Genomic DNA, 22,714 nt, shown 5'->3' with positions numbered 1-22,714 from the left:
AGACCTCCATGTCAGACCCCCCAATATCAGACCAGATTAGACCCCCATTAGACCTGCATGTCAGACCCACCCATATCAGACCGCAGACCAGACCCCCATTAGACCTTTAAGATCCCCCCCATATAAGACCTCAGACCAGACCCCTCATTAGACCTCTTAGACCCCCCATATCAGACCTCAGATCAGACCATTAGACTTCCAGACCCCGCCATATTAGACCTCTCAGACCCCCACTGACCTCTCAAACCCCCCATATCAAACCTCAGATCAGACTTTAAGATAAATAAACGTACCTCTCTTGCTCCGCCGCCACTCTACAGGTCCGGTGGTCTCCCAGGATCTCTTGTCTTCTCAGGGTCAATGCTGCAGAGTCATCTGACCGCCTGCAGCATCAGGTCATAGTGCGCTCTGTACGTCCTTAGACTAGGCAGCCAGGACACAGCAGCACGGGCCCCAAGAAGAACAAGCAGGGAGGGTGAGTACAGTGCTCATAGTGCTTCATTCCTCCCGCCTCCTGCAGACTAGACAGTGCTTCCATAATGGAAGCTCTTACCAGTATTCCCTATATAAGATGCACTGCATCATATAAATGGAAAAATACAGCACCACAAGCAAAAGGGGCCCTGTGGGCCCCCTTGGCTTAGGGGCCCATTCACAACTGCGACCACTGCGACTCCTATAGCTACGCCAGTGTTCACATATTTAAAGGTTTCAAGCATGTTCCCCCCTTTTCCTTCTTTCCTCAAGGATCTACAGGTTATGTTCTCTCCTGTTCGGTTTAATGATAGAACCCCTCCACTATTTTTGGAGCCCGTCTCTGCACCTGTTTTATTTCATTATATCCTTTTTGTAGGAGGGGTCTCTAGAACTGGACACAGTATTCCAGATGTGGTCTCACTAGCGCTCTATACAGCGGGAGCACAATCTCTCTCTTCCTACTGGTTATACCTCTAGCGATACAGCCAGGCATCCTACTTGCTGTACCAGTCTCCTGTCCACAGTATGCTCTCATTTAGAAGCTGCCTGATATGAGGACCTGGCAAGTCTTGGCTAACACAGATCTGCCAATATGATACCCAGATTTAAGGCTCTTGCACACAACCTTACGCGTTTTTGTAACAAGAATACTGGCTGTGTTTTATTCTGCATTTTGCGGAACAGAACGTCCTGCCCTAAATAGAACTGTCCTATCCTTGTCCGTAATACGGACAAGAATAGGACATGTTCTATCTTCTTTAGCAAGTGCCGCAGAACAGTCATACGGATGTAGACAGCACGCGGTGTGCTGTCCGCATCTTTTGCAGCCCCACTGAAGTGAATGGGTCTACATCCGATAAGCAAAAAATGCAGATCATATGCGGACAAAAAATATGTTGGTGTGCATGAGCTCAACAGGATATACATCAGCGACCAATGGTAGGTAAACCTACAGGGTAGAAATGTGGATTGATTACACTTTTAACTCTTTATCTTAACTTCTTCAGATTACTGGTGACTGGCAATTCCTTTGTGTCCCTCCACTTTCTGCTGTGGATCTCATCTGGCAGAAACTCAACTGTAATAGGCCTTTGGTGCAATGACGGTGTCACCATTGATCTTGCTGCCCGCTCCTTTCTGTGGTCAGTCTCTTCCTGGCTGCTTAATTGACAAGGCCAGGCAGTGGCAAAGCAGCGAGAGAGAGTGGTTGGCCACAGAAATGAGCGGCGCTAGGGTGCAACAAGTGCAAAAGTAACACCTTGAGTGCACCAAGAGCCTAATGTGCATATTAAAAAGGGTAGAGGTGAACCCAGACATATCCCCTTCTCCCCCCACTCAGCCCCTCTGACATGAGCATCGCAGCATTTTATTTAAGAAAAAGTATTAATACCTTGGGAAAAGAACCTCATATCAACAAAAAAAAACACCTAGCAGTGTTTGCGGTGGTCACCGGCACTGATGGGGAGGCTTTAGCGCTGCCCTAGCCATTTTAAAGGCTAGGGCAGCACTAAAGCCCATCTATTAGTGCCAGTGTCACTGGGCTCACTGCTAGGTGGAACTTACCCATGGAGAGCCTGTTACATAACTGGATCTCCAGAAAATGCCCTTGCCCTGCGCAATTCAGCGCAGGGCAAGGGAGAGCATCGGAGCATTTCATGTCGGAGGGGCTGAGTGGGGGAAGAAGGGGATATGTCCTGAAAACCCTTTTAATGCTGTACCGTGGTATTTATTTGGCGCTGCTGAGGAGGTATTTTGTGCTGCACCGTGGTATCAGATGCTGGTGAGGTACCTAATGCTGTACTGTGGTATTTATTTGGCGCTGCTGAGAAGGTATTTTGTGCTGCACCGTGGTATCAGATGCTGGTGAGGTACCTATTGCTGTACTGTGGTATTTATTTGGCGCTGCTGAGGAGGTATTTTGTGCTGCGCTGTGGTATTGGATGGTGCTAAGGAGGCATGTAGAGTATTATGGCCATGTGAATAGGCATTTCTGTGTTCTACTTTTATTTCCTTTCTTGTATTGATGGTTTAGATAGGGGCATGGCCAAGTAAAGCAAAATTTGCTGTTGTTGCATGCATTGCGCACCACTATTTTTACATAATATCATATGTGGGCTGGTGCTGTTTGTGTGCCATGGCTGCTTTGTAATCCCAGTCCTGGTTTTAGACATCCAACTGAAAACAGAATTTCTAAAACTAGGGCTGATCCCCTATCTCCAGCTCTGGTTTTAGAAAGTCAGGTCTTTTTGCATCACTTCACCTCTCCACCCCACCCCAATAAATGACACAAAGAAAGTCAACTTAGTTTGGTTGTTTTTTCGTTGTAACCAGAAACATTTTTTTTTTGTTAAAGTACAAACATGCACCAACATGGTGCAAAATAACATCAAATTAGGCACCAACATGGTGCTAACAAATCAGAGTGGCAATAAAAAAAATTCTAAGTCTAATAACTGCTGTTATGACACTGGACTAGCAGGAGGACTAGCAGTGCTTCCTTCACTACGATCGTGGCCAGACTGCAGGGAGCTAAACTTGTAAGAAGGCCCAGCAGTAGGCGGCCCATAACAATCATTGCGGTAATTAGGGTGCTTTTCCTGGGAGTATACGGGAGGTAAGGTTTTATAGGCCACTGGCCTACAATGAAGTGGCCTGGGAGTAGAAGGTCTGGGTCTTTGAGGGGTTGGTGGCGGAGGGGTTACGGATGTACTGGCCTCTGCTCGCACGAGCCACTGGTTGATCATCATGAAGAACTCCTGGGGATCATTGGGAGGCGTTGCTGCCTCCAGCACTGCCATCAGAGCTGCTTTGGTCCGAAGTTGTCGATTTTGTGGAATCTTTCGAAGATGGGGTGCAAGGCTTCTGAGGAAGGTCTCCTCTTCTTTCCTGCTCTGGTTTAGATAGTGTATGATCATGGAGTTGATTAGAGCCCTATTGTCTACCTGAGCAAAAGGGGCAAGACCCCCTCTTCTCCTCCGGTTTGCAGCCCCGCTGGCTGGTTGTGGCTGTTCACCACCGAACAAAGTCTCCGGGATTGATAAATCTTCCATTGCCACTGGTGAAGACAGGGTGCTCGCAGGTGAGGCAGTCTCTGGGTCAGAAGTCTCAGTTTTTGACGTGTCTTCTGGATCATAAAGGCTCTCTTTTGTGCTATAAAAAAAAAAAAAAAAAAAGTAAGAAAAAATTGAAGCTACTTCAAACTTTCAAGTTTCCATATTTGAATGATATTCCTATAATACCATATTACCATATACTGTAACATTACCATTTTAACAGTACTGTATAATGATGATATGAATTAACCATATGGTGTTACCATACTGCAATTTTCCATTACCATCAACTACTACCATTTATTAATAGTACTGCCATACACGTACTGGCAAAAAAAAGAAATAAATAAAAATACTTACGATGACAGATCTATGACATCCTGCAGAAAAATCTTCTGCGTGGTCAAGATGTATGGTCTCTTGGTAGGGGGGGCATCTTCTCTGTTGGTCTTAACGATGTCTTTAGCTAAAAAAAAAATCTAACATTATAAAAATGTCATATTTCTGCAGTGTGAAAAATAAGCAGTTACATTATCAAAATATTAGTTGCACCAACACTATCTAGGCCACATGGCAGCAATAATAGGGGTCAACTATGGTAGCGCCAACTCAGAGTTGTATGGCAGTAACGGGTAGCAAAAGGCAGCCCTTACTTTTTGGGGAACAGCTATGGCTGCACTTACCATATTGTTCACATTCTGCTCTTGTCCCTCTGGCATGCAGAGGTCGCACTACATTTTTTCCGGAGGAGTAATAAAACCACTCTTAGCATTTTGGAGGAGTATTTTCCGCCGATGAGGAGTACGAAATAAGACACTGGGTGGTTGTTTTTTTCTCTAGCCATAACTTTTTCTGTCGTTTTAGCCATATGAGGGCTTGATTTTACAGTGAACTGTACATTTTAGCGACACCATTTTGGGGGACATATAACTTGTTAGCTTTAAATATAAAAAAAGGAGCTCCTCCACAGCTTTTTGCACTTTAAATTTTGCAACGTTCACTGTGTGACAATACTAGGATGTTACTGTTATCCTATGGGTCAGTCAAGTTACGGTGATACAAAATGTGTTGTTTTATGTGTTTTTTTTCTACTTTTGCACAATAATAGTGTGTCTCATTACGTCGATGCATTCCAAAAGCAGGAATCACTCATTTTTGAGTACGTGTCACAGTATGTAGATTCCATTGGGACAATTTTTTTTGGGCGGGGGGGGGGGGTGGGGGTTCATGGAACTTTTTGATTAACATATATTATTTTTTTGGGGTGGGGGGGGCTGGGGTGAATAGGAAAAAAACAATTCTGTATTTTTAAATAATATCTTTATTATACTGATTCTGGCAAACACAGTGTGGTGTGTGTTTTTTTTAAATCGCACAATAAAAACTTTATGAAAAAAAAATATATATATTTTATTTTTTTATAAACATTATTGATCTATAACTATTTTTTAGTCCCTCTAGTAGACATCACTTGCATAATGCAGTGGTATTCTTACATATCCCAAAAGAGATGAAAGCGCAGCACACTGCAGTGATATAAGGTTGTAGTGAAAATCCAAAAATCTATATATTTTCCATTTATCACAACACTGCATGATCAATAACTGGATTTCCATGGGAGACCAGTCAATATCTTTATTTGTAAGGACTAAACTATTATGTAACATGTTATTGTATGCCATTACACCCCTCCCCCATACAATAGCCATTCAGTGTCTGCATGGCATAAATAGCTGAGGGCATGCTGGGCTTTGTAGTGCATTTAAGGCTACAGGTTGCTTCTTTCACATTTGCTCATTGTATGATGCAAACATAAAGGGTAACCACAACCCTATGACAACAGCCAGGGTCCACTCCCGAGCATTACACTTCCCGGCGGTGCTAAGCTCCGCCCCAATCCATTTATATCAGCATATGTCTTACCAGTAACCAATCAGTGGGCCTGTTATGGCTGCTTTCACATGAGGTGTACATGAGAGAAGCGCTGGGATTGGCTGGGGCTATTGTCGATATAGACATACTAATGCGTAGAGCAACACATGACATTTTTTTCAGAGAGTAAAACTGCCTGTACAGGCGTGTATGATGCTTGCACAGGCGTTATTGCGACCTCTGCTGGCATGGGAACATTTCCTCTATCCCACGCTGCATCTTTTTGGATGCGGTCATGATAGGACTCGACCATTGAGTCTCACAGCTCTGCCCTGTTTAGGACCAGTGTTATGAGCCTCTACATGTCCATATAGCGTGGCATGGTGTCCGTGGCTCCAACTTTAAAATAAGTGATAGTTGGTGGCCCTAAAGGTTACTTCTTCTGCAGATCAGCTCTTATATACAGTGGATATAAAAAGTCTACACACCCCTGTTAAAATGTCAGGTTTCTGTGATGTAAAAAAAATGAGACAAAGATAAATCATTTCAGAACTTTTTCCACCTTTAATGTGACCTATAAACTGTACCACTCAATTGAAAAACAACTTAGCCACGTAGATAAAAAGGTGGCACAGCTGTGAACATTCAGATGCAGCGACCGAAGGACGGCGATCCCACTAGCCTCCAAATAAATCACACTCCCGGTGGTGCACAGCTTAAGAATAGCACGGGCTCATATGCACAAGTTCAAAGGAAGAAATAATAAGCGGCACTCACCAGTGTGAAGTTCAAACTTGATGCTTTATTCGGTAAAGTCCCAATCCAAGTGCTTACAGCATGGGGTAGATGGACAAATTACACGCACCAAACAGCGACGGCCGTTTTGCGCTAGTTGCGCTTCGTCGGGCTGCGCCGCCTTTTTAAGCACAAAAACAGCGTGTTGTCATGGAAACAATCACCATTATTATGCCAGAATAGAAGGTAAGTTAAAAGCCTATAAAGACATGGACAAAAAGCAGCAGTAGCAGTATCATGTCAGCACATATAACACAACATCATTTACAGGAAGACACTCATGTCATTTCTGTCATTTAAACCCAGCTCACCTAGCGCTCGAGTCCGCAGAATCCACCTTGCTTCTCTCTGCAAAAGAGGCGATGTCTATCACCTCCCTGCAGAGGAGCCGTTACTATCTCCAAACCTGTGAATGAGATACAGTCCACACTACTTCCGCGGGCATTCCTTATGTGATCAATGAACCTCGGGCACCCCTTACCTGTCCTGACAGAGTTAAAGGGAGTCTTTCACACCGATTGACCCGGCCCGGGCCTAACTTACGTTCTTGCCGTGATGCTGTGATCACGGCAAGAACGTAAGTTGTGCCGGCGCATGCGCACAGTAAACTGTGATGCCCCGGCCAGACTGTGGTCATTCAATGCGCACGCGCCGATATCGCGGTCATTGGCGGATGCGCGGGATTACGGACAGTAGGAGGAAAGATAGAGAAGAGACCATGGGCGGGCAGACGCGGCAGATGGGCGGGCAGACTCGGAGGAGGGGGAGTGAATTGGTATGAAAATGACCCAGGGGCCTGGGCACCTGCCGTTGTAAGGCCACCCCTGGGCACCTTCACAGCCTCATTTGCATACGGAATAAAAGTGTTTTTTGGACGAATGATGCTAGCAGGGAACTAACGGTAAGAACAGTTTTAATAGGGGGGATGCCGTGGACATAAGTGTGTTAATAGGTTAATAGGGTCAATCGGCGTGAAAGACTCCCTTTAAGATGTTCTCTTACTCTTCATACACACCTAATCTTGCACTTTTGCAAATATGTATCTTGCTAGATTAGAGGATAGATTTATTTTTTCCACATTGAACCCTTTCCTCTCCCATATAAAGGTATTTTTACGGTTTGTAGATTATGTATTTTTAGTATGGGAAGGCACAGAGGCACAATGCAAGGAGTTTGTGGAAAACCTCAATAATAATGATATGCGGATGAAATTTACCCTAAATTTTGGGGGCTTGCGATTGGAACGCTTGGATGTGGCTGTTGTGGTCAGGGGCGACGGGTTGTCACAGAGGGCTTTTGTGAACTGCTTGCTCCATCATGACAGCTTTCAACCACAAAGTGTTAAGAGACAGCGGATCCGCAAAAAAAAGAAGCCGTCCGTGTGCCTTCTGCAATTTTTTTTTGTCCGCATCTTTTGCAGCACCACTGAAGTGAATGTGTCCGCATCCAAGCCGAACAACGGTCGTGTGCATGAGGCCTTAGAAGGATAGTGAGGATGAAGGTTACCATAAACAAGCATTGGAGCTAAAACAACGCCTGTTAGAAAGAGGTTATCTGGAGGAAATGGTGAATAGAGATATGGAGAGAGTGGAAAGGAATTTTTCCCAGGGCGACTTACTCACTAAAAAGAAGAAAAAGAGGAAGCAGGGACAGGATGAAAGGGATACCCCTAGATTCGCATTCTCCTTTAAATATAGCCATATGGCGGAACAGATTTGTTCTGTAATTTTCAGGAATTGGGATATTTTAAGGAGGGATGCAGCTCTAAGTGATCATACAGAACAGAAACCGTTGATATCTTTTAAAATAAGCCATACAATTAGAGATAGACTTGTAAGGAGTAGGTTTATTCTGGTTAAAAAAGGCGATTGGCTGACTAATAGCATACCGAAAGGTAGTTTTAAATGCGGAAGCTGTTCTCTGTGTAGGTATAACTCCCAAAGAAAACTCATTGAGTTTGCTGGTATACATCATAAGATCAGGAATGTCATTACTTGTAAGAGCACATACGTGGTGTATCTACTGTTGTGCAGTTGTGGCAGGTTCTACATCGGTAAAATGATTAGGTGTTTGTTTGAACGAGTAAGAGAACATCTTAACTCTGTCAGGACAGGTAAGGGGTGCCCGAGGTTCATTGATCACATAAGGAATGCCCGCGGAAGTAGTGTGGACTGTATCTCATTCACAGGTTTGGAGATAGTAACGGCTCCTCTGCAGGGAGGTGATAGACATCGCCTCTTTTTGCAGAGAGAAGCAAGGTGGATTCTGCGGACTCGAGCGCTAGGTGAGCTGGGTTTAAATGACAGAAATGACATGAGTGTCTTCCTGTAAATGATGTTGTGTTATATGTGCTGACATGATACTGCTACTGCTGCTTTTTGTCCATGTCTTTATAGGCTTTTAACTTACCTTCTATTCCGGCATAATAATGGTGATTGTTTCCATAACAACACGCTGTTTTTGTGCTTAAGAAGGTGGCGCAAACATACGCGCTGGTGTACAGCCCGAGGAAGCGCAACTAGCGCAAAACGGCCGTCGCTGTTTGGTGCGTGTAGTTTGTTCGTCTACCCCATGCTGTAAGCACTTGGATTGGGACTTTACCAAATAAAGCATCAAGTTTCACACTGGTGAGTGCCGCTTATTATTTCTTCCTTTCAACTTGTCAATTGAAGAACAAACTGAAATCTTTTAGGTAGAGGGAAGAAAAAATATAAAAATAAAATAACATGGTTGCATAAGTGTGCACACCCTTAAACTAGTACTTTGTTAAAGCACCTTTTGATTTTATTACAGCACTCAGTCTTTTTGGGTATGAGTCTATCAGTATGGCACATTTTGACTTGGCAAGATTTGCCCACTCTTTGCAAAAACACTCCAGATCTGTCTTATTTCGAGGGCATCTCCTGTTCACAGCCCTCTTCAGATCACCCCACAGATTTTCAATTGCATTCAGGTCTGGGATCTGGCTGGGCCATTCCAAAACTTTAATCTTCTTCTGGTGAAGCCATTTCTTTGTTGATTTGGATGTATGCTTTGGGTCGTTGTCATGCTGAAAGATGAAGTTCCTCTTAATGTTCAGCTTTCTAGCAGAAGCCTGAAGGTTTTGTGCCAATATTGACTGGTATTTGGAACTTTTCACTCTTGCTCAACTAAGGCCCCAGTTACAGCTGTAGAAAAACATCCCCAAAGCATGATGCTGCCACCACCATGCTTCACTGTGGGTATGGTGTTCTTTTGGTGATGTGCAGTGTTGTTTTTGCGCCAAACATATCTTTTAGAATTATGGCCAAAAAGTTCAACCTTGGCTTCTTCAGACCATAACACCTTTTCCCACATGCTTTTGGGAGACTTCAGATGTGTTTTTGCAAAATGTAACCTGGCTTGGATATTTTTCTACATAAGAAAAGGCTTTCATCTTTCCACTCTTCCCCATAGCCCAGACATATGAAGAATACGGGAGATTGTTGTCTCATGTACCACACAGCCAGTACTTGCCAAATATTCCTGCAGCTCTGTGACGGACTGAACCATCACTGGGACTGCTGGAGAAGCCTGAGGGCCAGCCCCCTTCCTACAGACTATGGACCGAGAACTATGGAGACCCCCTAAGACCTTTTGGGGTTACAAGGAACTATGAACCCTGATTTATGTGTGTAATTTATATGCCACATATTTCCTATTGCCCATTAAAAAGGCATGGTGTGGATTCGGCAACACAAAAAGGGTTAACTCTGCACTGAGACTCCCACTGATTGTGTTAGTGATGGGATTAAGATAGTTGATTATAATAGCAGCCGACTCCTAGATGAGTAGATCACCCTATGATACACTCAGGAGATAATAATTCATTATGGAGGGGGTGAAGATGTCTGTTTGCATGTTGTTCATGGTTGATTGCGTTATGTTGTTAGACTTCTTGAAATGTATAAATACTGAGTTGATCTTCAATAAAGAGAGTTCCTGTTTTACCCTTCATAATGTTGAGGCTGGTGTTTGGGTAACTGATCGACACTGGGGGATTGCTATACGCTGAAGATTTGTTATACTCCCCTGGCTATAACTACTAGCTCTTGTAAGAGCTGTTCCTGCTCTCTGGATTTAGGAGAGGTTCCCTCACTGGAGCCTGGAGCCTTGTCGTAGGTCCAGGGTGGGTAGAAGACGGCGAGACCTCAACCAAGCTTCGGCGGTTCGTGGGGTCTGCAGTACTTACGGTGTCAAGTGGAGTCCTTGGAGTCCTCGGGAAGCACTAGGAGTCTCCATCGACGTAGGTACCCGGTCGGGGTACAAGGAGATCCGTTACAAGCTCCTTTAATGTTGCTGTAGGCCTCTTGGTAGCCTCACAGACCAGTTTTCTTCCTGCCTTTTCATCAATTTTGGAGGAACGTCCAGTTCTTGGTAATGTCACTGTTGTGCCATATTTTCTCCACTTGATGATGACTGTCTTCACGGTGTTCCATGGTATATCTAATGCCTTGGAAATACTTTTGTACCCTTCTCCTGACTGATACCTTTTAACAATGAGATCCCTCTGATGCTTTGGAAGCTCTCTGTGGACCATGGCTTTTGTTGTGGGATGTGACTAAGAAAATTCCAGGAAAGCCCAACTAGAGCAGCTGAACTTTATTTGGGGTTAATCAGAGGCACTTGAAATGATGGCAGGTGTATGCTGACTCCTATTTAACATGATTTTGAATATGATTGCTTAATTCCGAACACAGCTACATCCCCAGTTGTAAGAGGGTGTGCACACTTATGCAACCACATTATTTTAGTTTCTTTTTGCTTTCTTCCCTCCACCTAAAAGATTTCAGTTTGTTTTTCAATTGAGTGGTACAGTTTATAGGTCACATTAGGTGGGAAAAGTTCTGAAATTATTTATCTTTGTTTAATTTTTTTACAGCACAGAAACCTGACATTTTAACGGGGGGGGGGGGGGGGGGCAGACTTTAAAGGGCTTCTGTCACCCCACTAAACTAATTTTATTTATTTTTTTGTGTACTTATAATCCCTATCCTGCCATATTGCTATACATTATGTTGTTAATAATTTTCGTTCAGTAGATTTAGCAAAAAAACATACTTTTATGATATGCTAATTACTTGTCTACCAGCAAGTAGGGCGTCTACTTGCTGGTAGCAGCCGCAGAAAACTTCCCCCTCCTTCTGTTGATTGACAGGGCCAGCCGCGATCTCCTCCTCCGGCCGGCCCTGTCAGCATTTCAAAAATCGCGCGCCTGTGTTGATTCGGCGCAGGCGCTCTGAGATAAGGAGGCTCGCCTCCTCAGCACTCCCTCAGGCCTTGTTTTTTGCAGTACAAGTTGTACTTTCTAATGGCACCATTTTATGCTGCATATGATTTATTGGGAAGCAGGAAAAAAATTCCAAATGGGGAGGTATTGAAAAAACAAAGCAGTTCTGCCACGGTTTTATAGGTTTTGTTTTTATGACCCGTGTTCTTCATTCTCTGGGTCAGTACAATTACAACAATACCACATGAATATAGTTTGCAGGGGTTCTGCAGTTCTTTTTAACGGATGATCCATCCTCTGGACAGATCATCAGCATCTGATTAGCAAGGGTCCGACACCCGGGACCCCTGCCGATCAGCTGTTTGAGAAGGCATCAGCGCTCCTTCTCTGCGTTTCCCTCATGCCCAGTGATGTCATGACTAGTATCACTGGCCTTGCCGGGGCTAAGCTCCGCTCACTTGAATAGGGTTTAGCCCTGCCCAGGCCAGTGATAATAGTCGTGACGTCACTGGGCTTGAGGGAAACGGAGAGAAGGCCGTGGCGCTCATATAGCTGATCGCCAAAGATCCCGGGTGTCGGACCCCCGCCAATTAGTTGCTGATGATCTATCCAGTTAAAAAGAACTGCAGAACCCCTTTAAGGCCTCATGCACACGGCTGTTTCCCGGCCGTGGCCCGGAAAACAGCTTGAATGGGTCCGCAATCCGGAGCTGCGGTACGGAACAGAGGCATGGAACCCTACAGAAGCACTACAGCCACACGGACGGTGCCCATGCATTGGGGACTGCAAATTGCTGTCCCCAATGCAATGAACGTCCGCACAATGGACGTGTGCATGAGGCCTAATACTAGAAAAAAAAGTTTTTTTCTTTTTATCGCCATATTCTCACCATCATAACTTTTTTATAGTTATGTCTATGGAGTTTTGTGGGGGCAAATTTTTTTTTTTTTGCAAAACAATCTGTAGTTTTTATTGATACCGTTTTGCAGTGTGTATGCTTTTTTGATTACTTTTGATTCAATCTTTTTTGGGAGGTGAACTGACTATGGTGAATTGGCCATTTTGATTTTTTTGTCCTGCTACACTGTATTGGATAAATATTTTTATATAAAAGTCTGGGTGTTTTCAGACACGCCGATGCCTATGATGTTCATTTTTTATTGTTTATTTTTATTCTGGGGAAAAAGGGGTAATTTAAATTATATATATATATATATATATATATATTTTTTTTTTTTTTAAGCCCCCAAGGACCTCACAACATACAATCGTCATACTGCCATTTCTATTTAGCAATGGAGTTAAATCCACTGCTAAGTAGAAAATTCTGTATATTCCAATTATTCCAATGTAGTGCTGCCACCTGTAGGCCTACATTGGAATATACCTGTGAAAGGCCTGCTAGTGTCTAGCAGGCTCAGGCTTTTCTCAACGAACAATCGGCTTGTGCGTGGGGAAGAGGTTCCAAGCCTGGAAGTGCTGTACTTCCGAGTTCTGTACTCTCAGATCCCATAGTCACATTTGAAAAAGAGTGCAATTTTTTTCTAGTCCTGGAGAGCCCCTTTAATACTGGCAAATCAGTGGGGGTCAATTTACTGTGTGTAAGGAGTAAACTCTTCAAACGAGTATATAAACACATTTTTCTTGTTAAAATACAATACCGGTAAGAGCACAAGTTCTATCAAAAATATAAATATACAATTCATGTGGATGGACCTAGTCTCTAGCTGAGGAGCACTGGTTTAACATCACTGGGATATTCATAAAAACTACACCCGGCACCCCCACAAATCAGCTGCTTGGAACAATTGCTGAAGGCATAACCGCAGATGAGACGGAGGCTCTGTCCAATATACAGTTGCAAGAAAAAGTATGTGAACCCTTTGGAATGATTTGGATTTCTGCACAAATTGGTCATAAAATGTGATCTGATCTTCATATAAGTCACAACAATAGACAATCACAGTCTGCTTAAACTAATAAGACACAAAGAATTAAATGTTACCATGTTTTATTGAACACAACATGTAAACATTCATAGTGCAGGTGGAAAAAGTATGTGAACCCTTGGATTTAATAACTGGTTGAACCTTCTTTGGCAGCAATAACTTCAGCCAAACGTTTCCTGTAGTTGCAGATCAGACGTGCACAACGGTCAGGAGTAATTCTTGACCATTCCTCTTTACAGAACTGTTTCAGTTCAGCAATATTCTTGGGATGTCTGGTGTGAATCGCTTTCTTGAGGTCATGCCACAGAATCTTAATTAGGTTGAGATCAGGACTCTGACTGGGCCACTCCAGAAGGCGCATTTTCTTCTGTTTAAAGTCATTCTGTTGTTGATTTACTTGTATGCTTTGTGTCGATGTCCTGTTGCAACACCCATCTTCTGTTGAGCTTCAGCTGCTGGACAGATGGCCTTACGTTCTTCTGCAAAATGTCTTGATAAACTTGGGAATTCATTTTTCCTTCGATGATAGCAATCCGTCCATGCTCTGACGCAGCAAAGCAGCCCCAAACTATGATGCCCCCACCACCATACTTCACAGTTGGGATGACGTTTTGATGTTGGTGTGCTGTGCCTCTTTCTCCACACCTAGTGTTGTGTGTTTCTTCCAAACAACTCAACTTTGGTTTCATCTGTCCACAGAATATTTTGCCAGTACTGCTGTGGAACATCCAGGTGCTCTTGTGCAAACTGTAGACGTGCATTAATGTTTTTTTTGGACAGCAGTGGCTTCCTCTGTGGTATCCTCCCATGAAATCTATTCTTTTTTAGTGTTTTACGTATCGTAGATTTGCTAACAGGGATGTTAGCATAAACCAGAGACTTTTGTAAGTCTTTAGCTGACACTCTAGGATTCTTCTTCACCTCATTGAGCAGTCTGCGCTGTGCTCTTGCAGTCATCTTTACAAGACGGCCACTACTAGGGAGAGTACAGTGCTGAACTTTCTCCATTTATAGACAATTTGTCTTACCGTGGACTGATGAACAGCAAGGCTTTTGGAGATACTTTTATAACCCTTTCCAGCTTTATGCAAGTCAACAATTCTTAATCGTAGGTCTTCTGAGAGCTCTTCTGTGCGAGGCATCATTCACATCAGGCAATGCTTCTTGTGAAAAGCAAACCCAGAACTGGTGTGTGTTTTTTATAGGGCAGGGCAGCTGTAACCAACACCTCCAATCTCATCTCATTGATTGGACTCCAGTTGGCTGACACCTCACTCCAATTAGCTCTTGGAGAGGTCATTAGTCTAGGGGTTCACATACTTTTTCCACCTGCACTGTAAATATTTACATGGTGTGTTTAATAAAAACATTTAATTCTTTGTGTGTTATTAGTTTAAGCAGACTGTGATTGTCTATTGTTGTGACTTAGATGAAGATCAGATCGCATTTAATGACCAATTTGTGCAGAAATCCATATCATTCCAAAGGGTTCACATACTTTTTCTTGCAACTGTATAGTGGTGGTGCCGGCTTACTGCAGTCCAGGTCCAGTTCAAGTGAATGGGAGCAGCGCTGCAGTAACCAGCTCCGTCCACTACACAACGGACAGAGTTATGAAGTTCTGGTGTCTGTGTCCAGTGCTGGAGCTACTCATGAACAGATATATATATATATATATATTTTCCATGCCTGGAGTACTGCTATAAGATGCACTTTTTAGCAGCAAAGACATTTTGCCGAGGAGTCCCTCTCAAAGTCAGTCTAAATTTCGCAGTCAAGTGGGCAGAAGCACCAGACACCAAGACAGCTTGTTAAAATATCAGACTGAATGCTCTGCCTGATCAGTGAGAGAATTAGGAGCTGTTTACAGAGGCACTGTTCTCCCTCTCCCTACCCAATACTAAGGCCTCCTGCACACGACCGTATAGCTTTTTCAGTGTTTTGAGGTCCTTTTTTCACGGATCCGTTGTTCCGTTTTTTTGTTTCCATTGTGTTTCCGTTTCTGTTCCGTTTTTCCCTATGGTAATAGGACATGTTCTATCTTTCAACGGAACGGAAAAAACGGAAATGGAATGCATACGGAGTACATTCCGATTTTTTTTTGCGGAACCATTGAAATGAATGGTTCCGTATACGGACCATATACGGAACGCAAAAAACGGCCAGTAAACGGGAAAAAAAAAAAAACGGCCGTGTGCAGGAGGCCTAATCTCTATAAACGGTGAAGGTCAGCACAAGAAGCTGAGCACAATTGTAGACATCACATTTAGCTGTCTGTCAGAGAAATCTGCAGCAGATTATAGCTGCACAGCTCTCCCTATTTTTTCCCAGCACTGCACAAGCCCTCATACAGCTGCCTCAACAGAAAAATTCAAATATTATGGATCTTAGACTATGTTGACACACAAAAAAATGTTTTGGGTAAAAAGTGACTTTGCGATGCAAAAGTAGTAAAACATAAAACACCATATAAATTTGGTATCGTTGTAATCGTATCAACCTGCAGAAGTTATCTTGTAATTTATATTACACAATTAACCCCTTAAAACAAAAACATAGAAGCTTCTTACCTACTAAGAAATGTAAATAAAAAAGTCACGATACTTATCCCAAAATGGTACAAATAAAAACTACTGACTTCCACAAAAAAAAAAGACTAAACCTGACCATTCATGCTCTTAGAATGTGGTGAAACACAATATAAACTATTTTTAAAGTGATTTTTTGGTGAAGAAAATGCATAAAAATACTCTATAAGGGCTCATGCACGTAGCCATAGCCGTTTTTGCAGCCTTTGCCTCTATAGAACTGTTCTATCCTTGTCTGTAATATGGACAAGAAAAGGACAAGTTCTATTTTTTGCAAGTGCCTCAGAACAGACATACAGATGTGGACAGCACATGATGAAGTGATGAAAAAATCAGGATGCGGACAAAAACAACGGTTGTGTGCATGAGCCCTAAAATTTGGTATCATAACCGTAACCCAACTTCTAAAATGAAAGTGTAATTTAAACCGCATAGTGAACCACATAAAATTATTTTAAAGATTTGCAATTTTATGGCCACCTCCCACAAAATGAAATAAGAACAATCAAAAAGTCATATGTATTCAGACAAATCAGTTGACATAAAAATGTAAAACGTTATGGTTCTTAAAAATCATTTCATTAAAATCTATGCCAACCTTACAGACACAAAGAGCCAAAAAGAAAAAAGAAAAATAAAATTATGACTACGAGGAGCCACAAGCTACACATTTACACACAAGTCACCGTACTTTTCGCCCTACAAGATGCACCTAGGTTTTAACAAAGAAAAATAAGAGAAAAAAAAGAAAAATATATAATTTTTCATCAGACCTCAGATCAGATTCCTAAATCAGATCCCCAATCCTCATCTGACGTAAAAAAAAATATCCCAAAACCTCATCAGACCTCCAAATCAGACCCCCATGCTCGGATCAGACAACACAAATCAGACTCCCAGTAACAGACCCTCAGTGCTCAGATCCCCCCCAATGCTAAGATCTCCCCCTTTCTCAGATCTGACCACCCATGCTCAAACAAGACACCCCATGCTCAGATTTGCCCCCATGCTCAAATCTGGACCCCCATTGCTCAGGTCAGACCCCGACTGCTCAGATCAGACCCCCATTACCTAGATCAGGACACTTCCCCATGCTCAGATCAGAACCTCCCATGCTTAGATCAGACCCCTATGCTCAGTTCTATAATTGAAAAAAATCTCTTTCCTCTCCTGATCAGGCACTGGGCTCCTGCTCGGGCACCTGCTACTCTGCATGTCTGACACACTCTCCACTGTGACCTGATGAGCACAACGTCAGGTCATAGTGTGTGACTCCATGTTCTACGTTCTCACATTGTGTGCATCAGGACGTAGTGGAGAGTGAGCTGGAGCTGCAAAGTAGTAACAGTGCCCAATCAGGAGAAGAGATCTGAGCATGGGGTGGAGAGTGAGCCGCCTGACTGCTTCCCAGCTCCACAGCTAGAGCCACACTTGAAGAAGCAAAGAGAAGCATGCGGCTCAAGAGCCACAGGTTGGCCACCCCTGATCTATGCTCTAAAATCCAAATGGTGCTCCTTTCCCTGCAGTGTCCCCAGGAGGGTATTGTTGTACGTGGGAGAAATCAGTTTGTAGGGTGTTTATTCTCCAATGGACAATTGATAAAATGAACAATTTGGGGCTAAAGCAACATACTATTGGAAACGATTTTTCAATTCCATAGTCCAATGTTAATTAAGTCTATGAAACACCTTTAGGGTCAAAACCATCATCAAACCAATTGCGTAGTTTCCAAAATGAAGTTATTTCTTGGGGGTTTCCATTGTACTGGTACCTAAGGTCTATTACAAATGCATCATGATAGCTGACGTTATTATGGAGCTGAAACATTCCTACTCATTATTGATGCACCTAACTCATTTGTTTGGCTTTGTGATTGTTTTGCCAATAAAAACATAGTTGACAAATGCATCATGACGTCTTAAACCCATTCCAGCAAAATCTGAAGGATTGGGTCCTCAACAATTATTAAATCCTGGAGAACCCATTATCTCTTTCAGATGCCTCTATTTTCCAGTACACGTACGGCATAAATCCAAAAGGGGTTAAAAAATATGGTATGTTACTAGCAGAAGACTAAGATTTTAATGCAACACAGAAATCTGCAAATAGCAGTCCTTCTCTTCGTATAGTAGTCCATCACACACACCAAGATAAAGGAAACCATCTTGGATCAAGATCCTCTTCAAACAGTGGCAACTAGGGCAGAAAAACTCTTCTGCAGAAGAAAATGCTACACACATCAGGGTTTTGGTCACTGATTTCCATCAGTGATTGTGCGCCAAAACCAGGAGTGAAGGCTACAAGGAGATAAGGCATAATGGAAAGATCTGAACCAATTCTATGTCTAGACCCACATCTGGTTTTTACTTACAATCACTGATGGAAATCACTGACCAAACACTGATGTATGAATAACAGGTCAGTATTTCCAGGTGTGAGCTTTACACTTTGGTAGAAACCATCTCTGCTTCTACATGCAGAGAAAGACCCTGTAGTAAAGAAAACAACTACAGCAGGTCTAATCCTCACATGGGACAGGAAGCCCTAGTGGTCGTGGCAGAGGTTCTACTGTTTTACATCAGCAGGTTTCCTTTCCTTAAACAGGTAGATCAGACCCTTTTTCCTACCTGCTCTCATCCATAAAGACAAATAAAAAATAATGTTTTTGGGGCTGTATGCTTCAGCACTTGGCAGTCTTCTGTTGTGAGCTTGCACATACAAAGTATATGTAATTGATGACCTACCCTGAGGATACTCATCACTATCTTGAAGTGCAGAGAATTCACATATGTGCAATTTGTGGATGCTCTGCACAATCTGAATAATAACATGAAGCTGGGCAACCCCTTTAAACCAGCCAACACTGTGCATGCGCTCACACAGGAGCTGACAAACAATGGCTTGTGTAACTGCCTATTTGGCTTGAGTTGACCAAAAACCTGCAATGATATCATCCAGCAGGACATAAAACGAACAGCCCATATAAAAAAAAAAATCATCTTACCAGTTGATGTGAGGGGCTGGTGGTCTTCCATTATGAAGTTCTTGTACAGATTCTAATGCTCCTCTAATACTCCTACTCCTGCATGGAGAAACAGACAGTGAAAACCCGTCATAGACTCATCCACATTATCTCTTGGGATTACTGTATGAGGTGGTTACAATTATATCATGGAGGGTGGGTCATCATACTGTCACAATATTAGCTTAAAGAGTTTCAGTCAGGTTTTTTTTCCACCCAAAGTGCTCCTTTACGTTTTCTTTTGGCCATTTGGCTCCTTTACCAAACATAATCTGGAGTTTGGTTATGAGCCCAAGTCCAGGGCTTACCTACTGTTGGTGGAGATACACATCCCACGTTTGCAACCTGTACCCCATAGGACAGGTGGCCATACGTGGTCCTCTCCACTAAGATTACGTTCAGAAAAGAGGTCATTCAGGAAAATAGGCTCCGCGTGAGGACCGCTTTTCCTAGACTGCTGCAGGTTTGACCAAAACTCACCGCAGCATAGTGATTTCTGATGCTGTGAGTTCCTGCTGGGAAGTGGGCCTACTGTTCCAGATCCACAGCATGATGTATGTACAGGACCGCTGACCAGCAGAACACCCGCATCATAGATCACAAGGTCATGGCCGTCACAAAGCGTATTTCTGGGACTGAACACCCTTGTGGGAAAATGGTCTAAAGGCCACCGAATTATGGGCAAAGCCAAGTCAGACACTCCCTGAGGGAACGTTCACACGTTGCAGCAACACCACAAATGGTGTTCTTTGGCGCAGATTTCACTGTTTACATTGCAAAAGGTAAAATCCACAATGAAAGTCCTCAGCATTATTTCACATGCTGCACTTTTAAGATTTGCGCCACAACTCAATTTCCACGGTGGATTTTTCTCCGCAGCGTGTGGATGAGAACGGCTAAAGACTCACTTTGCTGGTACTGTGACACCGCACACAATTCTGCAACGTGTTAAAGTACCCTCTGATTCCAAACCTCCTCCTGGCCGGATACGATAACCGAATGTCCATCAGTGGAGGTCCCCACGGTAGTGAGGACCCTGACTGCCCCTTGTACACTGCCTATATGCAGGGCGCTCTCTGTCTTTTCTATAAGGCTTCTGTCATAGTTGCATATTTTTGCATTTTGTTGCAGTATCTGTAAGGTGTGCACTTCTGCTGTGCACTCACTACAAGTACTGGCATACCAAAACGGATGTAAAGTACTGAACAAAGTGTGAATGCGGACTTAACCTGTGTGCTGTGAAGTGCAGCAGAAGCACCGATACATACCGAGGACCCGACCTGTAGCTGCGGAACGCGCGATCACAGCAGGGGCGGGGCGTATCACTAGAGCCGAAAAAGCCAGGAGCTTTATTATGATCAGGTGACCAGTCACATGAGGGGCGGGGCTTATCAGCAGAAGACTGCAGAGCCTCCGGAAAAGCCCAGAGCTTTATTATGATCAGGTGACCAGTCGCGTGAGGGGCGGGGCTTAGCAGTGCGGGGGCGGAGCTGCGCTGTGAAGGAAGAAAGTAATGGGATCAGGGAGACGAGTTTTTTCCTTATCAGCTGTATTGTCAGCAGTCACTGGTTAGTCCTGTGTCGGCACTGGCTGTGTTATTCTGCACATGCTGAGCCTTGTAGTTCTCTGCCCTTATACACCCTCCCAGTACTGTCCTCTGGTAATAGGTAATGACAGGATAGACATGCTGAGCCTTGTAGTTCTCTGACCTTATACTCCCACCCAGTACTGTCCTCTGGTAATAAGTAATGACAGTATAGACATGCTGAGCCTTGTAGTTCTCTGACCTTATACTCCCACCCAGTACTGTCCTCTGGTAATAAGTAATGACAGACTGGACATGCTGAGCCTTGTAGTTCTCTGCCCTTATACTCCCTCCCAGTACTGTCCTCTGGTAATAAGTAATGACAGGATAGGCATGCTGAGCCTTGTAGTTCTCTGACCTTATACTCCCACCCAGTACTGTCCTCTGGTAATAAGTAATGACAGGCTGCACATGCTGAGCCTTTTAGTTCTATGACCTTATACTCCCACCCAGTACTGTCCTCCGGTAATAAGTAATGACAGGATAGGCATGCTGAGCCTTGTAGTTCTCTGCCCTTATACTCCCTCCCAGTACTGTCCTCCGGTAATAAGTAATGACAGGATAGACATGCTGAGCCTTGTAGTTCTCTGACCTTATACTCCCACCCAGTACTGTCCTCTGGTAATAAGTAATGACAGGCTGCACATGCTGAGCCTTGTAGTTCTCTGACCTTATACTCCCACCCAGTACTGTCCTCCGGTAATAAGTAATGACAGGATAGGCATGCTGAGCCTTGTAGTTCTCTGCCCTTATACTCCCTCCCAGTACTGTCCTCCGGTAATAAGTAATGACAGGATAGACATGCTGAGCCTTGTAGTTCTCTGACCTTATACTCCCTCCCAGTACTGTCCTCCGGTAATAAGTAATGACAGGCTGCACATGCTGAGCCTTGTAGTTCTCTGCCCTTATACTCCCTCCCAGTACTGTCCTCCGGTAATAAGTAATGACAGGATAGGCATGCTGAGCCTTGTAGTTCTCTGCCCTTATACTCCCTCCCAGTACTGTCCTCCGGTAATAAGTAATGACAGGATAGACATGCTGAGCCTTGTAGTTATCTGTCCTTACACTCCCACCCAGTACCATACCTCCCAACTTTTGAAAATCCCAAAAATGGACAATATGTGCGGCGCACATTGCTGCAATTCTTTTCATACTAGCCCACGCCTCTAACTCCGCCCATAGCATAATTACTGACCCCCGTCAGAAGTGCAGCAGTCGGGGGTGAGTAAGTTCCTTTATATTTTACATGTGGAGCCCCTAGACCAGTGATGGTGAACCTTTTAGAGACTGAGTGCCCAAACTGCAACACAAAACCAACTTATTTATCACAAAGTGCCAACTCGGCAGTTTAACCTGAATACTACAGTTCAACATAGTATAAGTTCCATGCACTTTGTCATTTAGCTATAATAGCGTGTCTGCATTGAATGTGCTGCCTGTACTGTTCATAGTGCGCCCTGCGCTGATGAATGGCAAGAAAAGCCTAAGGCATATAGGAATGTCTTAGACTTTTTCCAGGGCATGGGTGCCCACAGAGAGGGCTCTGAGTGCAGCCTCTGGCACCCGTGCCATAGGTTCGCCACCACTGCCCTAGGATAATTTTTTTCTTGCGCATCAATATCCATTTAAATATTAGCACATGAATCATCAGATTATAGAAATTGCACAAAATAATGAAATTATGGTCTAATATACAAGTAGAAACCATACAGATAGTTTAGTAAGGAGCAGTTTAGTAATTCCCTAGGTCAAAAAGAGGGACATTTAAGGGTCCATTCACACATCCGTGAATGTGTCCGCACCCGTTACGCAATTCTGCAGAACTGGTGCAGACCCATTCATTCTCTATGGGGCAGGAATGTGCTGTCCGCATCCGCATTTCCGTAGCACGCCCCCAATCTTCCGGTCTGCGGCTCTGGAAAAAAATAGAACATGTCCTATTCTTGTCCGCAATTGCGGACAAGAATAGGCAGTTCTATGGCGGTGCCGGACGGGTGTATTGCGGATCCGCAATACACTGCGGACGTGTGAATGGACCCTAAAGATCAAAGAGGGACAGGGGGACTTGGGTCAAAAAAAGGGACTGTCCCTCCTAAAGAGGGAAACGTGGGAGGCATGCAGTACT

At 43.7% G+C, this 22,714-nt stretch overlaps 1 protein-coding gene across 1 annotated transcript; it reads right to left on the bottom strand.

Annotated features, from left to right (window-relative positions):
- Positions 1–2,894: 2,894 nt before the first annotated feature.
- LOC122942332 lies at positions 2,895–22,162 on the bottom strand. The gene is made up of 4 exons (XM_044299891.1): positions 20,273–22,162; positions 18,987–19,064; positions 3,891–3,996; positions 2,895–3,627 (listed from the first exon to the last, which is right to left on the bottom strand). The coding sequence occupies exons 2-4, from the start codon at positions 19,015–19,017 to the stop codon at positions 2,937–2,939; spliced, it is 828 nt and encodes a 275-aa protein (XP_044155826.1). The 5' UTR covers positions 19,018–19,064; positions 20,273–22,162; the 3' UTR covers positions 2,895–2,936.
- Positions 22,163–22,714: the final 552 nt, after the last annotated feature.

Source organism: Bufo gargarizans, chromosome 6 (genome assembly GCF_014858855.1).
Source record: "Bufo gargarizans isolate SCDJY-AF-19 chromosome 6, ASM1485885v1, whole genome shotgun sequence".
Lineage (NCBI taxonomy): Eukaryota > Metazoa > Chordata > Amphibia > Anura > Bufonidae > Bufo > Bufo gargarizans.
The sequence above is the reverse complement of the archived record's forward strand: the minus strand, read 5'-3'. Positions and strand labels throughout refer to the sequence as shown.